Source organism: Nuphar pumila, chromosome 9, assembly GCF_984573655.1.
Source record: "Nuphar pumila chromosome 9, dmNupPumi1.hap1.1, whole genome shotgun sequence".
NCBI classification, from domain to species: Eukaryota; Viridiplantae; Streptophyta; class Magnoliopsida; order Nymphaeales; family Nymphaeaceae; genus Nuphar; species Nuphar pumila.
In genome coordinates, this window is record NC_143257.1 from 58,439,602 (window position 1) to 58,460,814 (window position 21,213).

Genomic DNA, 21,213 nt, shown 5'->3' on the forward strand with positions numbered 1-21,213 from the left:
CTTGCACTTCCACTGTTAAAGCGAAGAAAGCTCACTCTGTAACAGACGAAGAGGTTTACTTACCAATTAAGAAATGAAGTGAGGAAGAGAAACGACACATTGATTAGCCTTTTATTTACAACATATGGCTAAAAGTTTTCACAAGATAACAATTGGAGGTGTTGGGAACACAAAAGAATTGTTGCAGAAGAAGTTGAATCGACACCTTTTATTTACAAGCATAGCTTTACCAACTAACGTTGGTAAATTGACCAGATTTCAACATTGTCGGATTTGTTACGAGTTTATAGTGATTTGTCATCGACGACTTGCGGTCCGTGCTTGTATTTTTGCTTTAATCGCTAAATAGCGATTTGTGGCTTTTGTTGGTTCATGACATAACTTAATGGCGATTTTTCGGTTATCGTCGAATAGCGATATTTGGCACCGCAGCATAATGATTTGGGGGTATTGTTCGACTGTCACTCTAAGCGTTATCTGAGGGGTTGTTCAAGTAAGCTTTTTTGGGGCATTGATCATGGTTGCGTTTCATTTCATGATCTAAGTAAGATTTCATTTGCGTGGTGATAGCAAACTCAGATCATAAAATGAATCGCAACCTTGATCAATGCCCCATAAAAACTTACTTGAACAACCTTTCTCAGTCCGCTTAGATTGACATTCGAACAATACCCACACATCACTATGTTGCAATGACACAGATCGCTATTCAATGATAACCACAAATCGCAAAAACACAAGCACGGACTGTAAGTCGTCGATGACAAATCACTATAAACTCATAACAAATCCGACAATGTTGCAATCGGGTTATGCAAAGAGGCATGACAACTAAACTAATAGCCCACACGAAATTCCTGTGTCCCATACCCATCTGTCGAATGCATCAGAGCCTGTCATGATAGAGAAAATATAAGACACTGCATTAAGTTTCACAAGAAATGCATACCTCCTCACCACATTGATTACATACCAATAGACTTGTAAAACTGAAGCGATCCTTTCCGGAAATCTGGTCGGGAGAAATGGAGGTTTCAACATTTGCTGGTACTTCTGTAGGGTATTGCTGCATGTTGGACATTACACGAGTTAGATATTGACAAGCTTCACGTAATGGGAAGCAATATAGTGTCTAAAATACCTGTTCATTCGAAGGGCTTTGTTGTTTTTTATTACAGGTTGGTTGTTTCTTAGTCCTTTTCTTGCCAACCAATTCTAGTGCACCCTTTGACCTCCTACGACTGCGATCAGAGGCAGGTTTTCTTTTGATACCCTTCGCTTCATGAATATGTCCATCATAATCAACAACGTTCACTACTGACTTGTTGAAGATAATGTTTACGCTTTGACGCAACTTCTCGGGAGTGTCAAGCGAAACATGATTTTCACCTGCGGTGTTCGATCCCATTATCTTCAGCTGGTATTCATTCGCTGCAGCGGACTTAAGGTGAATTGACTCCATGTTTTCAAGTAACTCCATTGCAGCTTTTCTCACAGATACATAGCATTCTTCACTTCTCGATGCCAAATCAGCAATATGCATGAATGACCTACATAGTTGTTGGTAACGAGAGGCTATGTGGCGCTTCTAGTCAACACTAGATTTACTCGCATTGTCCATAACGAGCATTTCAATCTTTGCACATCTCTTCCATCTTCGCATTAGGTAAGACTCAAGTATTTCTTGTATCTTCTCTTGATTGAGTGCCTTTAATGCATGACAGCATAGAATACCTTTGAATTCATACATTTTGCACGAACATTCTACCCTTCCGTTGTCAACATTGTACGTGACATGTGCTTCTTGCCTTTCCTGATGCTTTTCGCCTTGACAAAAAATATGGTATTTGTGCATATTCTCGGTTTGCACGAGTCCTTCTATTTTGCAATTCATGACATGCAACACCTCTTTCTTGATCCATTCAAAAACAATTAGTGTATACAAAGTTGCAGGCCGCATCAATATTTTCATGCCAAAAGTTAGAGGTCGTGTATTGAAGCATTTCACGTCTTGTTCAAGCTCATTCTGTCTTAGACCGTCTACAAATAATTCATATTGTTCCATGAAACGAAACATTGTTAAACATAAATACAAGGTTTTCTTCAGGGTGGCATGCATAGATTCGGCTCTTTGTGTGCTTATCATACCTGCACAAAAGTATTGTCTTTCATATGCCAATGCCCACTTCTCTTTTTCTGCATATAAATTTTGTAACCACAGACAGTCAGTAAGGTCGTATGTCTTAATCATTTTGTCCCAATCTAACTTAAAGGTGACCTCATCTACGCTATAAAGTACACACCTTGTAAACATTTTGTCAAACCTTGTATTCTGATTAAATATGTGTCCTATGTTCTTTGCTGCATTTTGAAAGATATGCCACAAACATAGGCGATGATGTGCATCTGGCCACACATGAAGCACTGCAGCCGTAATTGCGTGATCACCATCTGTAAGTACAGTTTCAAGATGCTTCCCGTTCATTGTCTGTGTAAATACTCTGAACAACCACTCAAAGCTTTCCTTGGTCTGGTCATACACAAAAGCACTGCCTAATATACAACTCTGTGCGTGATGGTTCACTCCCACAAACTGCGCAAATGGCCAATGTTCAGTATTAATCTTTACTGTAGTATCAAACACAAGCACATCATTGAAGCATTCATAATCTACTCTAGACTTTGAATCTGCCCAAAACATATTCACAGCATATCCATCTTCGTCCACTTGCATTGCACTAAAGAAACCACGTTCATTGCTTGATTTATTCTGTAAGTAACGAACCAAACAACATATTTCTCCGTTCTTCATGTTATCTGTCTTCTTCCTTCTCAAGTGGTTTCTTAGATCCAAAGGTGTGAATGGCACATTTTCGCGACCACCATCTATGTAGGTAAACAAATTGTATGTCTTCCTTGGTGCAATGCCGACGCTATCGGCTATTTCAGCCATTGCAGCATGCGCTACAGTTACTTTACGATGTGACCTTAGCATAGGAGTCATAAATGATGCAGATAAATCATGATTATGATCACTGATTAAAGTACGCACGACAAATTTCCCATTCGGATGTCTTCTCAAAACCAATCTCGCCTGACATCCACATCTTGATTCTGGCATGCTCCTTGTTGGATTTTCCATTGATTTCTTCCAACCTTGCTTGGAACAGACATATGTCTTTCTAACCAAGACACCCTGTGCATTTTTTGACCAAGAAAACCTTCTCACACTGAAGCCAACTTTTAAGGCATAATCATTGTAAAATTTATATGCATCTTTCTCGTTATTAAACTGCATTCCTTCTACAGGAACATAGTCAAGTGTAATTCCATGTACATTCTCAGTTCCTACGGTTTTATTAAGTGTACTGACATAAAAAACTACCTCATTACAGAAATGCATTTCTTCTCCTGGAACATTCAAGTCAAGTGTACTTTCGTGTACATTCTCGGTGCCTACACCTTTATTATGTGCACTGTCATGGTAGTCTACCTCATCATTGAATTGCATTTCTTCCACTGGAACATTCAAGTCAAGAGTGGGTCTAATGCCTACACCCTTCTTTTCATGTGCATCGTTAGTGCAGATGTTCAATTCTTCAGTTGCGTCATAAGTATAGATATTTAATTCTCCAGATCTTTCGATTGATTGAGCTATATTGTCTTTATTACAACCTGATGATAAGCTCAACAATGTTTTAAGCAATATATCAATTTGTGTTTGCAGCAAAATAGCAAACAAATCGATATTAACTAACAAAAATGTATCTCACAAAAACAGGAGTTTGTTACTAATACAGCGGTTTGAGATACAATGCATATGATGAGTTAATGTAGGATACCTGATGGGGTAGAGGCTCTTCCTAGCATTTGTAAACAAGCATTCTTGTCAACAGGTCCCAGCGTCTTACAAATATCGATAAGTTTCCAACCATCGTAAGGACATGATCTACCTGCAATAACCAAACAATGCCTTAATGGCACAAAAGACGACATGCATTCTTCATCGATAGCATGATATGATGAAAAGCTACTCACGCTGCCTTAATGGCACTGGTTGGAATGTTTGTGCATCATTGCTTTCTTCCATAATGCCTAACAACAACGACAAATAAAAGAAGACAGTGGAATGTTTTGTAAGCAATATATCGATTTGCGTTAGCAAGCGACATAGGTTTACTACGATTTAATCAGGATGCATATAACAACGGATACCACTAGGGTTAAGCAAGTCAAAGCAACGATTTAATGAATGAAAGTATCAAAGCAAGTGTGGTTTGATGTTTGCTTATACTGAGCATCGACTTGTCACTTACCATGCCAATAAAATACACATGTCCTACATGTATGTTGACGATAACGCGAGGCTCTAAAGCAAGTTCAATAGAAGTCGCTGAGATAGCAGCGATATCGCCCCGCCATGCGTGTAACGATGTGTTTCTACATCCACACGTTTTCAAAGTCTGTGTACAAATATCTTACAAATACATATTACGAAACATATAATATCTTACAAAATGATATGTATAGCAATTTGTAAGATATTGAAAATCGATACGGAAGTTCAGCATAATAACTTACAACTCGACGATACAAAACCATACTATCTAAAAGGTCGATAAATATATTGCACAATAAATTACAAATCGATAAGGAAGAACTTGAGCATAATAGCAAACAAATCGATATTAACTAACAAAAATGTATCTCACCAAAACGGGAGTCTGTTACTAATACAGCGGTTTGAGATATAATGCATATGATGAGTTAATGTAGGATACCTGATGGGGTAGAGGCCCTTCCTAGCATTTGTAAACAAGCATTCTTGTCAACAGGTCCCAGCGTCTTACAAATATCGATAAGTTTTCAACCATCGTAAAGACATGATCTACCTGCAATAACCAAACAATGCCTTAATGGCACACAAGACGACATGCCTTCTTCATCGATAGCATGATGAGATGAAAAGCTACTCACGCTGCCTTAATGGCACTAGTTGGAATGTTTGTGCATCATTGCTTTCTTCCATAATGCCTAACAACAACGACAAATAAAAGAAGACAGTGAAATGTTTTGTAACAAAAGGCAGGCACGAGAAGGCGACAATGTCTTGTACAACAGGATAAAAAACAAGGCGAAAAGCTCGACTGGAGACGAAGGCAAAGTTTGGGTTGATAATGGGAGCAACTGTTACAGCAGATGGCGCAGGAGTTTAATGAATAGGGAACGTCTCCACTTTAAATGGTTAACATCAAACTTTCTGGATGGAGGACTTTTTTGTCCTTTTATCGACCCGTCGTTTCACAACTTTTGAATGGAGGATATTTTTGTCATTTCCTCGAACTGCCATTTCAGGGCAAGAAAAGCAAGTAAGGGTGATTAAGTCTTTGCAACAGCAACAGAGTCTGATGCAAAGTATGTCAACATACACGGGAATACGAGCCCCATGTGCATGAATACGTGGCGCTCATTCGATCCCCCGAACACAGACGTGGGATTCAGTGAATCATCGGGGGCGAACATACACCACCCTCTCCTCTCTCTCTCTCTCTCAGTAATGTCATATATATATATATATATATATATATATATATATATATATATATATATATATATATATATATATATATATGACATCACTGTCAGTAGTGATTTGAAACTCATCAATGAGACAAAGCAATGACTTTCATTTTTGTTTTCTATGAAAGATCTAGGTGAAGCTTGTTATCTTTTGCGTATCAAAGTTACTAGAGATCGATCTAACAAGACTAATTTTTTATCTCAATAGAAATATCTGGATCATGTTTTGGAGAAATTCAATGTCAAATTGTAAGCCTAACAATACACCAATTAAAAAGTCCATTAAACTCTGTGTTCATATGAGACCTAAAAATGATGATGAACGACAAGGCATGAAGAAAATTTCATATGCCAGTGCATTAGGTTTTCCCATGTATGGCCAAATATATGTTATGCAGTGAATCATATCAAAGTAATCCAAGACCACAACATTGGACTGTAGTAAAGTAGATATTGCAATATATTAAAAATACTAAATCATACTCTCTTCTATATTGGTCCACATATCTCTCTCTAAGGATAAAGAGATGCAGATTGGCAAGGTGATCTAGACAAGATTTCTTACTTCTGGTTGCATTTTCACATATGGTGAAGGTGGTGTCTCTTGGTACTCAAAGAAGCAATCTAATATTGTATTGGCTACCATGGAGGTAAAATATCATGCGGCTGTAGAAGCAATTAATAAAGCTATATGGATAACAAAAATCTTATATATATATATATATATATATATATATATATATGTTAGTCACCATTTTTTTGATAATCAATCTGCTATTGCATTGTTGAAAGATCCAAATTTTTTTAGCAGAGCAAAACAAATAGTTTGTTGTTATCACAGTTTTAAAACCCAATGAGTTGTCACTCGGCTCATCCATGATTGACTTGTGACTGGGCCAAGTCAATGCAATGACTAGACCGGGTCATGTTAACTTCATATTTTATATAAAATATGTAATATATGTATATATATTATGGTATGTTATTAATATATTATATATAATATGAATTATATATTATTTTTATAATATGTTAAATATATACTTTTATTAATATATGTATAACCATCTTTTTATGTACAATATACATAGTATTTATATTATATTTTATATAATATATGTAATTATATACAATATATATGACTTGGTTGAGTCATGAGCATGAGCCGAGTCATACTAAAACTCGACTTACTCGGACGAATTAGCCTATGACTTTGCCAAGTTATGTTGATTTCTGAGTCATTCACTAGTTTCACCCAAAAGTGATCGAGTCAAACTGAGTCACTGGGTTGACTCAACAAGTTTTTAAACCTTGGTCATTATTCATTCATTGAAGATGAAGTTGAAAAGGGACAGGTTGTCCTATAATATTTGCCTACTACATCTATGCTTGCAAATCCTCTAACAAAAGCACTAAACCTAGGATCTTTTGTAAAACAGGTTTTTGTTATGTGTATAAAATTGTACTCTCCCAAAAAAATCATTTAGGCCAAGTGGAAGATGTTGGACTTGTATATATTAAGTTAAAATCATGATTTAGCAAATAAATTTTTTATAAATAATATTTTTTGGGCATGTTTGTAAACTCATAATTTTTGGATATTATCTCTATTTTTTTTAAAAAAAATTAAAGTTATATTTTATTAATTAAATATTATCTAATGAGAATTTGACTTGGTTTAAAGGTTGTGGTTGGAGATAAGGCCTACTGGGACTCTCTGTCTTAATGAGAACAGGAGTCCTCAAGACTATAAATAGGGGTTTCACTCTTGAGGGATGCATTGAATTTTTTTTTGGGTAGCCTTATACATTGAGTCAAGAAGTAGGCCCAAAAGTCTACTTTATTTTTTTTTTGCTCCCAAACCAAAGGTGGAAACAAAACCTTGAGCTCAGTTCAGTCCTTGATAATGGCTCGAGGAAATAAGTTGGCTTTATCTTGTGCTTTTTTCTTCCTGAACGTTGTGGTTCTTCATTAAGTCTTAATCAACAATATGGTATTGTTGTTATTTGTTTTTCATTTCAATAGATCTTGCAAGTAGTGGGTCGTTGGTGTTTGTTTTGTATGGGGGCACGGTGAAAACCGTATATCAGTCAATATATTAGCACGCGTCGTGTTTATTTATTTTGGTCAATGTTGCTATCATTATTAATCATTTTATTTGTCCATATTCATCAGTTTCATGTTTTATGTTCCTTTAATCAAAGTCTTTGACTTGTAGTAAACATGAGTTTTTTGGTTCTCCATGGACAGCATAATACATGTTAACCATAACATGGATATGCAGAACATGATTATGACTTAGGCAATGCATGACCATATGCTAATCGGTAGCTTAGACTTTTGATGTATTTATTTTCATTGAACAAAATGATCTCTTAATCATGTTTACCATTACGAGTTTATTATTTTATTTTGTTATGATCGTGTGCATGTAATTCTTTTTAATTAACCATGCACATATATTTATTGAAAACATGTACTGATATTTATGGTTGAAACAGAAATACAGCGTTCGCAATAAATATATTACCCATAGTGTGCCACTTTAATGGGAAGCAAATCAGGTCATGCTGAAAATGAGCGTTTTTGCTCATGCGAACATCGTGGCCGTCTGTTTGCATTTTGGATGAATGCCACGTGGTTTTGTTGACTTTTGAGCTTTTTAAAATGCGGACATCGTGACCAGATGGCTGTATTGATTGTTATTTTAGTGATATATATGGTTCATATTAATCAAGCATTGATTTTTAGATGTTATGATCAATCTAAAATTGTATCAAAATTATACAAATAAATAAATGTTATCGGAAATTCATTTTTTGCCACTATAGGGTTATTAATTGATTCTTACCCACCACGTTTTTCCAACATGCCGCTGATCAAACACACTCTAGTATTATGCTTTACAAATGTTTCCTTTACCAGGGACAATTGTGTCACCGAGTAGACCCACGAAAGGTTAAAAAATTATGCTTGGAGGGTTACAATCTCCCTTTTTTTTCCTAATAATGAGAATCGATCATTGTGCTTCAGACATTCCATTGCAGACCAAGAGGTGTGCCGTATTTCATTTCGACTTATATCACTCGTATTGGAAAGCTTCAACCAAACAACTAGGATATATACCGTACGCATCTCTATTGCACATATCATGCCATCCATTAGGCAGAAAAAGCCTTTAGAATAGAGAGTTATGTGTTTATTGAAGGAATAGGTAGATCTCCAAAAGCATATGCTGAAAGAAGTGCATCTTAATAAAGATAACTAAACCAACATACCACAAGCACACAAGTGCATGCACACACACATAAACACGCACACTCAAACTTGGTTTGCCACATGGATAGGCTCATGATGAAGGTCAAGTGCTCGATTTCTTTCCATTCAAATGATGAATCAATTAACAATCTAAAGTGAGCCAAAAGCCAAAAGTCGTAATCCTGCATAGAAAAACAATATTAATGGATAAGTAGTTATTCTTAACAGCATACACACCATATTCCTCGTAGAGGAAAATCCAATTATAGAGAAACATAATATTTCTCAAGCATATTACATATATTAGAAACAGAACTGCCACAAGAGAAGGCTTTCTTTATATCCATTTATTTTGCTTTCCATTTGCCAACCTGGGCAGTCAGGACAGATATACATATCCCAAGTAAGCAATCTATCAGGTGATTGGATCAAATCAACATGAATAACCCACAAAATTTCTTCAACACTACAGTTGGCGCTTCCCATGGAACGGAATGCCTCAAGTGAGGAAATGATCACTTCAAAACTAAAGATGAGCACGCGCCTGACTAAAAACGAGCAGGTGCTTCGGGATAATAATGAAAGCTTTACACTGGGGTAGGATAAGAGCAGCTGTGACATTTATTTTTATGGAGACATTGCATCAGCAGATTGTGAACGCTGTATTTCTGTTTCAACCATTGATGACTTTCCAGATTCATCAGATGCAGAAGACCCTGTAATATTTTTTTCTCTTAATTAACATATTTCATTTCATTATTACCTACAGTATGACATTATAAATATGGATTTTGGTAGATACTCACCAAAAACATAATTAATTGATGACCTCTTTGGGGATGTGCTCCTTTTCAAATCTAGAAAATATTAAGAATCACCAAGCGAGAATGTTATTGGCTGAAGAAATTGCAGATTTAACTTGGAAAAAAAAATCCGTATGCATTAGAAAGCAAATGAAAGCTGCTAGATCATCTTAGAAAAAGGAAAAGTAGCAAAAGTTCTCAAAATATTAAAGAATAAGAAAACCAAACTGAATTAACTGTATAAAAGGAAAAACATCTGTTCTATAGATTCACCTTATTTTAGATTGAGATTCTCTAGAGAGCAACTGTTGTAAATAAAGCACAGAAAGTGTTAAAGCATAGCTGCAATCCTATCAAAGGACTCCCTCATTATGTATAGCTTCAAAAGAAAAGTGTGAAATGATGATCCAATTAGTTGAAGTGAGATAACCAGTCAACTCCCATAAACCTGTTGGTTAGAGTTATCATGTTCCTGTTAATATATATATATATATATATATATATATATATTGTATGTTATGTAATAGGTAATGCTCTCTAGGGGCATTTTGGTCTTATTATTTTCATGTAAATAGTGACTGTCCACTAGGGACAGTATTGTATTTTTATTCTTTATTTTATTTTTTTCTTTATTGTATAGTGTAGGGGGTCTGTATGACTGTTGGAACAATCCAACTATCGGTTGGACTGTTCTAACAGTCATAAATATGACTGCTGAGATTGTTAAAACCAGTGTTATTAAAAACGCACCTCAAGGCACAAAAAGTGCGCCTCGCCTCAAGGCGAGGGGTTTATGCCTTGAGGCGTATGGGTAAAGCGTAAAAGCCCCGAGGCATGCACCTCATATGCCTTGAGGTGCACACCTCGAGGCGAGGCAAGCCTCAGGATGAGGCGCATATGCCTCGTTACTTTTGGTCAAATGAGGGTCAAAACCCTCATTTGACGAAAAATTAGGGCTTAAACATAAAGGGGTCGAGGGCCCTTTATGTTTAAGCCCCTCGTTTTTTTCTCACCCCACTCTCTGTTTTTTTTTCTCACAGCAAGTCTCTCTCTCGGCTCTCACAGCATTCTCTCTCTCTCGTGGTGGAGCCCCGAAACAGGTACGCTCTCTCTCTCTCTCTCTCTCGTTTCTAGTTTTTTCTCTTTCTCTATCGTTCTCCTGTTCTTCTTCTTATCTCTTCTCCTTCTCAGCGCATTTACACGTCTTCCTTTGCTTAAAAAACAAAAACAAAATCAATCAATCTCTCTCCCTGTCTCATGTGATTCTTTTGTGCATGTTTCAATTTTATCTCGTGCATGTGAATTGATGTTCCCTTATATGTCACGTGAATATATTTGTTATATCCCTAGTGTGTTTTTCTTTTTTCTTCATTTTTTTTAGTGTGGGGTGTATATTTGTTTTTTACCTTCGTTAAACCGGTGCATGTTTTTATAATAACCTGATTGTCTTTTGTAGTTGTTTGTACTTATCATGATGGAAGAGAGGGTTGCAAGTCCTGAAGACCGTCTTAGCAAACTCCCTGACTATCTAATACATCACATTTTATATTGTTTTCCAATAAGAGATGCCATGAAAACAACTGTATTATCAATGAGGTGGGTTCATTTATGGGTCTCAATGACACGACTGGAATTTGATGAAATCAATTTCATTGCACCCCATGTTAAAAAAATTACCACTGAACAAACGATGAGGGCCTATGAAAAAGATAAGATGTTGGAAATCTGTCAGACTGAGTTTGTCTCTATGGTCAATCGATGCCTTCGTGTGAACATTGACCAACTGGAGTGGCTGAAACTTCATTTCTTTGGAAGAGAACATGACATTGTCACAATTGAGAGGTGGATCCAAAATATTTTTAGTAGAGCTGGTATCAGTTTAGTTGATCTCGCTTTAAGCGTGTATTTCAATTTTACTACACACACTTGCTAGATTGGATAAATACAAAGCCTTAGGTTCATTGAGGAGGATAGTGTTATAAAAAACGAAGATACCGGTGATTGTGATGCACCAGTTTTTCCTATACTTTTTTGAACATTTTTTTTGTTAATAAAATTGCAACTTTTCTTCATATTTTTATCTTTCTAAAAATTAGGAACATAATTATTGAGTCACTAAATTTTTGTACACTGTAGCTTACTAAACTTGAAACATTTAATATACATGCTTATACGCCACAAACATATGAGTTAATTAGTTTCCAAGTTATTTAATTAGTTTTCAAGTTATATATGTTGATTTTTATTGAATATGAATCTAAATTTTTGTGTTAATATATATTTTCTTATATGCATTTTTGCAGTTGAACAATGGGAAAAGATATAGGATGGGATCATGGAGTTAAAGTTCCAAATCCAGCTAAAAATCCCAAACTTGTAGGACATTAATTTGCAATTACTGTCATAAAGAGACTACAGGAGGCATCTATAGGTTAAAGCATCACTTAGCTGACACAAAACATGGTATAAGCATGTGTGAAGCAGATCCACTTGATGTGAAAAGATTTTTTCAGAATCATCTAAGGGATCAGAAACAAGAGGAAGAACAAAACAAGTTGAAAATCGGAAGAAATGTTAATTTTGGATCATCAACAGGTGATAATGTGAACAAAGAAACCAGTGGTTCATGTAGTGATGCAAAAACAAGCACAGGTGGTCCCATGAACCTCTTTACGAACAAAGAAGCATGACAAACAACAATAAACACTGCTTTCAAAAGCAATGAAAGAAAAAACGTATATCGTGCCATTAGTAGATTTTTTTATTCAAATGCCCTATCATTTAATCTTTGCAACGGTCCATATTTTGGTGCAATGGTAGAAGCTATTGCAAATTATGGGTGAGGATTCAAACTGTCTTCTTATCACGAGATCAGAATGTGGATTTAGAAGGACGAGGTAGATTGTACTCATGAAATTTTAAAAGAGTTAAAAAAAAGAAATGGCCAAAGGTTGGTTGCAGCATTATAGCAGATGGTTGGACAAATGGAAAATAAAGAAACTTAATTAATTTTCTTGTAAATAGCTCATCTGGGATAATATTTTTGAAGTTCGTTGACATCAGCGATACGAAAAAAAACTGGTGCAAATTTGTGTAAGTTATTTGAAGAAGTTAAAAAAGTTGGTGAAAGTAATGTGGTGCAATTCATTACAGATAATGCACCAAACTATGTGGCAGCTGAGAATATGTTAACAGCAGGAAAAACATGTTTTTGGACACCATGTGCGGCCCATTGCTTGGATCTTATGTTAAAAGATATTGGAAAGATACAGTTTTTAAAAAACTGGTGCAAAATTTCTTAGATGCTTACATAGATCAAGTTGGTGCATTAATGTTACTTTTACATGTTAATCTCATATTTTTTCAGTATTTATTTGAGATTTTTTATTTCTTGTTGGTTGTTGTTTCATCAATAAAGCATTTTTTATTTATTTATAATTTTAGATATTTTTATAATTTTTTTAAGTTTTAAAAAACAATTTTTTTGAGGCTTACGCTTTACGCCTTGCCTCATATTTTGGTGGAGCGCCTCGCTACGCCTCAACGCTTTTCACAACACTGGTTAAAAGAGTCCTGTCATAAATATGAATCTCATGTATAACAAAGCACTCATTTTTCTTATCTTTAAAAAATTATTTGTTATTTTTGTTAAAAACTAAAATCTTTAAATGTTTTTTAATTCTTGTTGGATTTATTTTTATTAAATGTTTTATAAGGTTTATAATATTTGTTTGATCTTGTGAAATGATATATGTGCATGATTTTATGAGATCGAATTTGAATCTTAGTTTTTCGAACTCGCTTTATTTAATATGTATATATATGATCTAGTATTCTTGAGCATGTATTGTTGACATTTAGATGCTTTATTTTGAACACTTCATGGTTATAAATGTCAAATCATGTTGGTATTTATTATTAAACTTTATTTTGTTTCTTTTTGAAAATTTGTCAAATATTTTAAAATAATTTGAAATGGTGTTGTGTCATTCACAAGTATGATCTTATGAGATTTTGCTTAACTTGTGTTTGAATTTTTCTTCTTTCTTTAGTCTTGATGTATTCTTACGTGAAACCTAAAATAGATTATGAAGTATTAAAAATTATATGTGGTTAGGATCTTAGTGATCATAGATGCGTTGCTATTTTTGAATTTTGAATAAATTATTTTTATATTGATATATGATCCTTGTGCACTTGTTATTGCCTTACATGATGAATGCGATTATCTATTTGTGCATAAGGTATTGAGCATGATTTCTTATGAGAATCATTCACTTTTATGAATGCCTTTTAAATATGTTCTTTTTTAAAAATTATTAAAAATAGTTATATTATTGGGTGTTACTCTTGTCAGCCCTTTTGTGGTCCTTGTGATTGTGTTATTTTTATAGCCTCATGGCTCTTTAATGAACATTATTGTACATGTTTTGCATGGGATTTAAATATTATGCTTTTTTGCATATTTAGTTTTAATAAAATATTAATTTGAGAATTATGAGAACCTTCTTTGTGTTTTTCCTTTGTGGGTGTTATAAGTGTTTCCCCCATGGTTCGGTTTAGTAATTGTCCCTTATTTATGAACATGCTTGTTTGTAATTGAAGACTCATTGGTGGACATTTTATCTTGTCGCATGATTGCATGTTTTAATTAAACTTATTTGCATCATGATACCCCATATGAGTTTTAAGTGTTATATTTCTATTGCATACTTATGACATTCAATAAAATATTATTTTTTATATTGTGAGTCTTCTTGTGTACCCCTTTATGGGTTTTGTGAGAATGTTCCTTAGAGAACATTTTTTGTGTTTATCCACTTAATATTGGTGGACATTTCACTTCGTGATTGAAGGCTCTATAATTGCATTACTTGAGGATTTTCTTAACTTGAAAATTTTTGTCCTATCAATTCTTGTACCTTGGAATGTCTTTCAAGGTTTTTAATATTTTGTTTTGTAAATCCATCACTCTTCTTTCGATACATCCATTATTATTTGTTTGTCCTTATCGAGGTGAGTTGTATGTACTTCTATGTTGTGGGACCAGAGTTAGTTGTTGAGGTGAGTTATGTGTGCACCTATGTTTTCCTATTAGTATATATTGCCAAATAATTTGCCTCTGACTGACGGTTGATTGACCTCTGGTTCTATGTGTGTTGTATCACTCGTTTGTTTCTTAAGCACTTCGATGTTGTGGAGCAGGAGTTAGCCATTGAGGTAAGTTGTGTGTGCACCTCAAGTCATCTTATTTTTTAGTGTCGTGTTGACACTTGTCTTGGGTCTGATTGATAGGTGATTGGCCTCTGGATCCATGTTTATTTTGTTTGAACTAGAGATATTTGTTCGGGTGAATTATGTGCACCTCAGTTTTTTTTTTGTCAGTTTAGATTGCCGGTGTTTGGCTCTAACTGAAGGTTATTTGATCTCTGGTTTTGTGAGTGAGTTGTATCACTTAATTGTTTATATGACCCTTATTGTTCATTGGATGATCGTATCATTTTTTGTTAAGCGATGGCTCTATTTGATTGTGACCATTTTGGTCCTTATGGATTAAATCTCATATTATTGCAAAAGTTATTATTTTGATTTGAATATTGTTTTTCAAATCTTCTTACTTATTGACATCAGTATTTCCTCCTCTTATGCCTCTTATTTAAGTGTCATTTTATATAGACAATAGATGTTATTTTAATGTGGTGAGCTAAGTCAGGGATTCGGCCAACCAGGTGCTGCAGCCGCGTCGACTCGACGCGACGCGGGTGTGCGTGCGGGTGCAGCACCTGGTGCGGTCAACCCAACCCTGGGTGTGGTCAACACACCCAAGGTCATTTTGTCTAATTTTTGAACCTTAAAAAAAAAATACGCCCGATGAAATGGGCTGCGTAAAGGAGGATTAGGGCAATTTTTTTTTGCCCTAATCCTCCCTTCCTCTCCTCCTGAAGCCGAAGCCGGCAACGACCTCTCCGCCGGACCCCGATGCCGACGACGACCTCTCCGCCGGACCTCTCCTCCTCACGTACTCGCTCTGTCTCTCTTCTCTCCGTCTCTCACTATCACAGACACTCCACGTTCTTTATGGATGTCAAGAGCTTGCTGACAAAGTTTTATGGCCTCATCAAATTGCAAAGTCTACATATGGGCTTCAGCCAAGTACCTGCAAGTTTCTACAACTCTTGGATCGGTTCCTCCAGAACACATTTCTGAATTTCAAAACCCATAGTGTAGCACTCAATGGACTATTCAAGTTGACCTAGCATTGCGAACGTGTCCCCCAATTGCATGTACCCAAAAAAAGCAGCAAGGGCATGATCTTGGCCTTCTTCCAGGACTGGGATCTCGATTGAATGCTCAAGAATAGGGATAGCCTTAACATATTGTCCCAAACTGCAATGGATTGCATTGCAGCTAGAACATACCAACTCATAACTAGATCCAAACTCGGTTTCCCATTTGCACAATTTTCAAATAATTTTGGAGCCAAAATTATATATATATATATATAAATATATATATATATATATATATATATATATATATATATATATATATATATATATATATTATATTTTTGCCGCACCCCCGCACCCAAGTTTTTTGAAAGTGCCACACCCGCACCCATGTGACATAGGTGGTAAATTATGTGCACCCATTGGTTATTCATACTTTTTGTATGTTTGTATTATACACTTGTTCTAGTAGCTAGTATACTTTAATATTGAGCTTTGCCTCTTATTCAAGTGTTATTTTATATAAACAAAAGATGTTTTTCAATATGGTGAATTATGTGCACTCATTGGTTTTTCATACTTTTTGTGTGTTTGTTAAGCCCATAAGTGGCATTGTGATTGTGCTTTTGTTCTAGTAGCCAATACAGTTGAATTATGAGGTTTGGAAGTCTAGTGAGGTGATTGCTTGTGGTGGTTAAATTATTGTTGAGATTTGCAAATATCATTCATTTTGTTATGTGGGATTTTTTAAAATCTCTCCATAAAATTTCTAAAATTTTTCTTGTATGAAAAAATGTTTATTGATAAAATTTCATGCATCTTATGTGTATTTCATCAATAATATATATATATATATATATATATATATATATATATATATATATATATATATATATTTTAAGATTGATGTTTGGTCTTTTGTGCTTAAACCCATTATAGGTTGTGTGAATAAATCCTAATGGGTTATGATTTGTAAGATTGTACTCTTTCATTATTATGTGCATTAAATATGCTTTAATTGCATATTGGATATATGTGTGTTTCATATTGATTATCTTGTTCACATTGTTGTATGTATGAATTTAATTATCTCCTCTTATCTTGAGGGCTTTTTTAAATTGTTATATTTTATATATTCATGTTGTCGTTGATGATTTGTTATTTCATTTGAAATGCTTTTCTAAAAATCCTTGGGATATTATATATGCATAATTGTTTATCTCTTCTTGATTATTTATATGTTCTTTAGTGATCAAATTCTCTTGTGATCAATATTTATGTTTTCTCGAAAAATATGTTGATTTTGAGTTTATGATTTTATTTCATAAAAATTTATTCTTGAGCTATGCTCCTCTTATCTTTCTTAATGATTATCTAATGTTTCTCTTGTTCAAAGATATATTTGTTTTAAAACTATTTAGGATATTTTTCTTTGTATAGTTGAAACCTTTGTTTTGTTCTCAATGCATGTTCTTAAAGATACGATGGATTGAGAAAGGTATATCCTTGATGCATATAGAGAGTCGATGAAAGCACGAAGACATTCAGAGACTTGTATTTCAAAAATCCTCTGATGCGTCAAAAAGATACCAATGAAGATATTTTGAAGACTAGTATTTAATGATGACTTTCGAAGACTTGTATTTAATTAAGACCTTCGAGGACTTGTAGTTTCAAACTTTCGATTATCACACTGTAAGTTTGAGGGGGGTGTTAATATATATATATATATATATATATATATATATATATATATATATATATATATGTTATATAATAGGTAATGCTCTCTAGGGGCATTTTGGTCTTGTTATTTTCATGTAAATAGTGACGGTCAGAGACACTTGTATTTTTGTTCTTTATTTTATTTTTTTGTTTATTATATTGTATAGGGGGTCTATATGACTGTTGGAACTATCCGTTGAACTGTTCCAACAATCATAACTATGACTCCCTATGGGATTGTTCAACAGTCATAAATATAATTGTTGGAACAGTGAATGTCGCCTTGAAAAGAAGTCGTCATTCATATTTGGGTTTGGATTCGAGATCCAGACCCAACTCAAAGTTTATTTAGTCACATGTTCATTAATGATTCTTTTGTATTTTAGCCTGTTGTACAAAGGGTATTTTAGTACCCTAATATTTGTCTTAGCCAATTCTTAATGATAAGCCTCATACGCAGATCCCTAATTGAGGATTCTGCATCAGTCACATTCTCTCGCTCTATTCTATGCTTCTTATAATTGAATGACAGAACCCATGATTTCTAACATGGTATCAGAGCATAAGATCCAATCTTGAAGATCGTGTCCTTTTTATGAGCCTCAAGTCAAGTTTCTTTGTCTCCTTCTAAGGTACCTCTCTATCGGATCTCATCTATTCTTCATGTCTTCTTTCTTCTTGTTGCTTTTATCGATTCTCTTTTCTTTCCCTCATTCTTCAATCAAATCTTGAATCTATTCGTTTCCTTTTCTTCTAAAATCCAAGTCTTGGATTTGTTCACGTTGATATTTCTTTTCTTCTCTCTGATTCTCTGTTCTTCTTTTCATATTGCTGGACGTGATTTCACTCAACAGCGGTTTAAATAATCACACAAGATCAAATTTGATCTATGCGTGATTTCGAGAGTTGAAAACACGTCAATCTTGTTCTCTCTACGTTTTCAAATTGACGTCAGATCAGATTCTGATCTGGACGGGATCTCAGATCTTTTTTGATTAATTGATATTATCTTTGAATTTATTTCCTCTATCCTTTGGATTTCTTCTCTATTTCTTTGTGATTCAGAAAAGAAAACACGTTATTTTCAAAATAATGTGCCTCTTACTGGTTGCCTTTTATTCAGAATCGATTTTATTGCATAGTCTGGTTTTCTGCCTTGGGTGTGCAGATCGTTAAAGAAGAAAAAGAAAGACAGCAAAATTCTCTGAAATTAAAATCTTTGTTCTGAATTTTATTCGAATTCAATAGACCTTATTTGTTCTAAAGTAAATCTTCCTGTTTCTTATTCTTCCTCGTTTTCGATTTCAATAGATTATGGATTCATTTCTCTTTTCTCAATCTGGTCTTTCCTCAAACTTTCTTAGTCAACTCGTGTTTGAGAAACTGAACAATTCCAATTTCCTAACTTGGAAGAGACAAATCATTTCATTCATAAGGAGTCAGGATCTTTCTGAACATCTGGATGGTTTTGTTCATGTTCCTCCATAGTTCATATCATAAGGAAAGAATGGTGAGGGAGACACTTCCATTACTTTTGTTAGAAATCCATGGTATGTATCCCTGGATGAAGCGAGATCAGGCATTGGTTGCCTACATCACTTCCACTCTGACACAGGAGGTGCTTATGGCAATCCCAGATGACTGCTCGGCTATGTAATTAGGGCATCGACGGGTTCAAACATATTCTCAAGTTTCTCAAGCCAGAGTACTATTTTTAAATAAAGAGTTTCAAATGCTGAGGAAGGACTCCATGACTATCATGGAGTACTTTAACAAAATGAAGACTATTACAGATCAGTTGGTCATTGTGGGTTGCGCAGTCAATGACAAAGATATGGTGCATCAAACTTTAAGCGGGTTGGGACCCGATTATCATATGATGATTATTTATTGTGTTTGCCAGATTTACCTACATTTGAAGATCTTTGTGCCAAGCTTTTACAATATGAGATGACTTTGAAGGGATTCTCTGAAGATACTCACATTCACGGTGGAGCACAAGACATTATTGCTACAAGGGTTACCTATGGGCGAGGACGTGGCAGGTATGAATCTCAGGAAAGGGGGGGTCAAGAAAGGAATGGACAAGGAACTCGTGGAATATTACCTACACCCAATATTCCTCCTAATTTGCAGAGGCAAAGAACAATACCTACTTATTTTCTATGCGACAAAAGAGGAAATATCAAGGCTAATTGTTGGTTTAATCCTCAAAATAGAAGAAAGAAATCAGAGACAAGAAAAGGAACAGATAAATTGAAGAACAGTGGAAAAGTCAAAGAGTTATTATTTGCCTTGGCTAAATTTGTAACGCCCCAAAATCCAGGACTTGTAACTTTTTATGAAAAGTTTGAAAGCTTTGTAATCATTCGTTTATCAGAGTTTTTAAATAGTAATTCAGAGAAAAATAGTACTTGAAATAACAAACCGATGGATCATGGGTGCATTACAGTGCAAACTTTCTTTCGCAACAGATTTGAAACTCCGTACATTTAATAAACCAAATAAATTTTGAAATGCACTTTATAATAATTTAAGACTTACAAAGGAGTTTTCAAGAAATCCTTTATGCAAATTTACCAAACTGTCATCAGGAGCGAAACGTCAGAAAAAGAGTCTCATCTTGATTTCATCACGCCATCGTGCCATTGCAGTCCATACAGACCCAATCATCATCTGTACCCATAAAATGGGTCAGTTTCACAAAAAACTGGTAGGTGCACTAGTAAGACAATATAGAACAGAATTAAGTACTTACATTTAATTCTATCATGCTTAGCAGTTTAAACAAGTGAAAAACTACTACTTGCATCAACAGTTAATCAGCGCAAGAGAAATGCTAAAACTAACATTTAACTAATCAGTGCAAGAGAAAAACTACAACTAGCATCAGCAGTTTAATCACCACAGAGAAATGCTACAACTAGCATTAAAAGTTAATCGACGCAAGAGAAATGCTATAACTGGCATTTAACCGTTAATTAGCACAAGCAAAATGCTATAACTAGCATTAACAGTAAATCATAACACATGAAATGCTACAATTAGCATTAACAGTAAATCACCGCATGCGAAATGCTGCAATTAGCATTAACAGTCAATCAACGCACACAAAATGCTACAACTAACATTAACAGTTAATCAACACTCGCGAAATGCTACAATTAGCATTAACAGTCAATCAACGCACACGAAATGCTACAATTAGCATTAACAGTCAATCAGCGCACAGTGCGCAACCAGCAAGTAATGTGAACCATATAACTTTTGTTTCGATATTAGCTGGCCTGCGGGTACGCGAAAGGCATGAATCGTAGAAACTTTGAGACTAATTCGAGGGTCTATTATGCCATGTATTTTCAATACCCCGAATAGCTAGCTGAGTCCGCTCCTAAGGGGAAGGTCGGTGAACGAGGCGTACGTAGACAACAGATGCATCCTACTTTTGCAGAAGTCTATGGAATCTACCACCTAGGATAATTTCTGGTAGTCCTGTCCCCTAACTCCGATGACTGGGGACGCCGAGTCATTTGCCCAAAGGGTAGTTGTTAACAACCTGTCCATCGGAGTTTTGTACCATTTCATCCTCTCTCTTGATGAAGTCAACGGGTCGAATG

General features: G+C 35.0%; 1 protein-coding gene across 4 annotated transcripts in view; it reads right to left on the reverse strand.

Annotated features, from left to right (window-relative positions):
• Positions 1 to 8,985: 8,985 nt before the first annotated feature.
• LOC149828603 (uncharacterized) overlaps positions 8,986 to 21,213 on the reverse strand; it is a 207,472-nt gene continuing 195,244 nt past the window's right edge. For 2 of the 4 annotated variants that reach the window (XM_090017652.1, XM_090017650.1), the window contains exons 12-13: positions 9,645 to 9,695; positions 9,022 to 9,554 (exon numbers count right to left, since the gene is read on the reverse strand). In XM_090017652.1, coding sequence (XP_089873778.1) covers positions 9,466 to 9,554; positions 9,645 to 9,695 — 140 coding nt within the window. In that variant the 3' untranslated portion in view covers positions 9,022 to 9,465. The other 2 variants (XM_090017651.1, XM_090017653.1) reach the window with 2 other exon arrangements.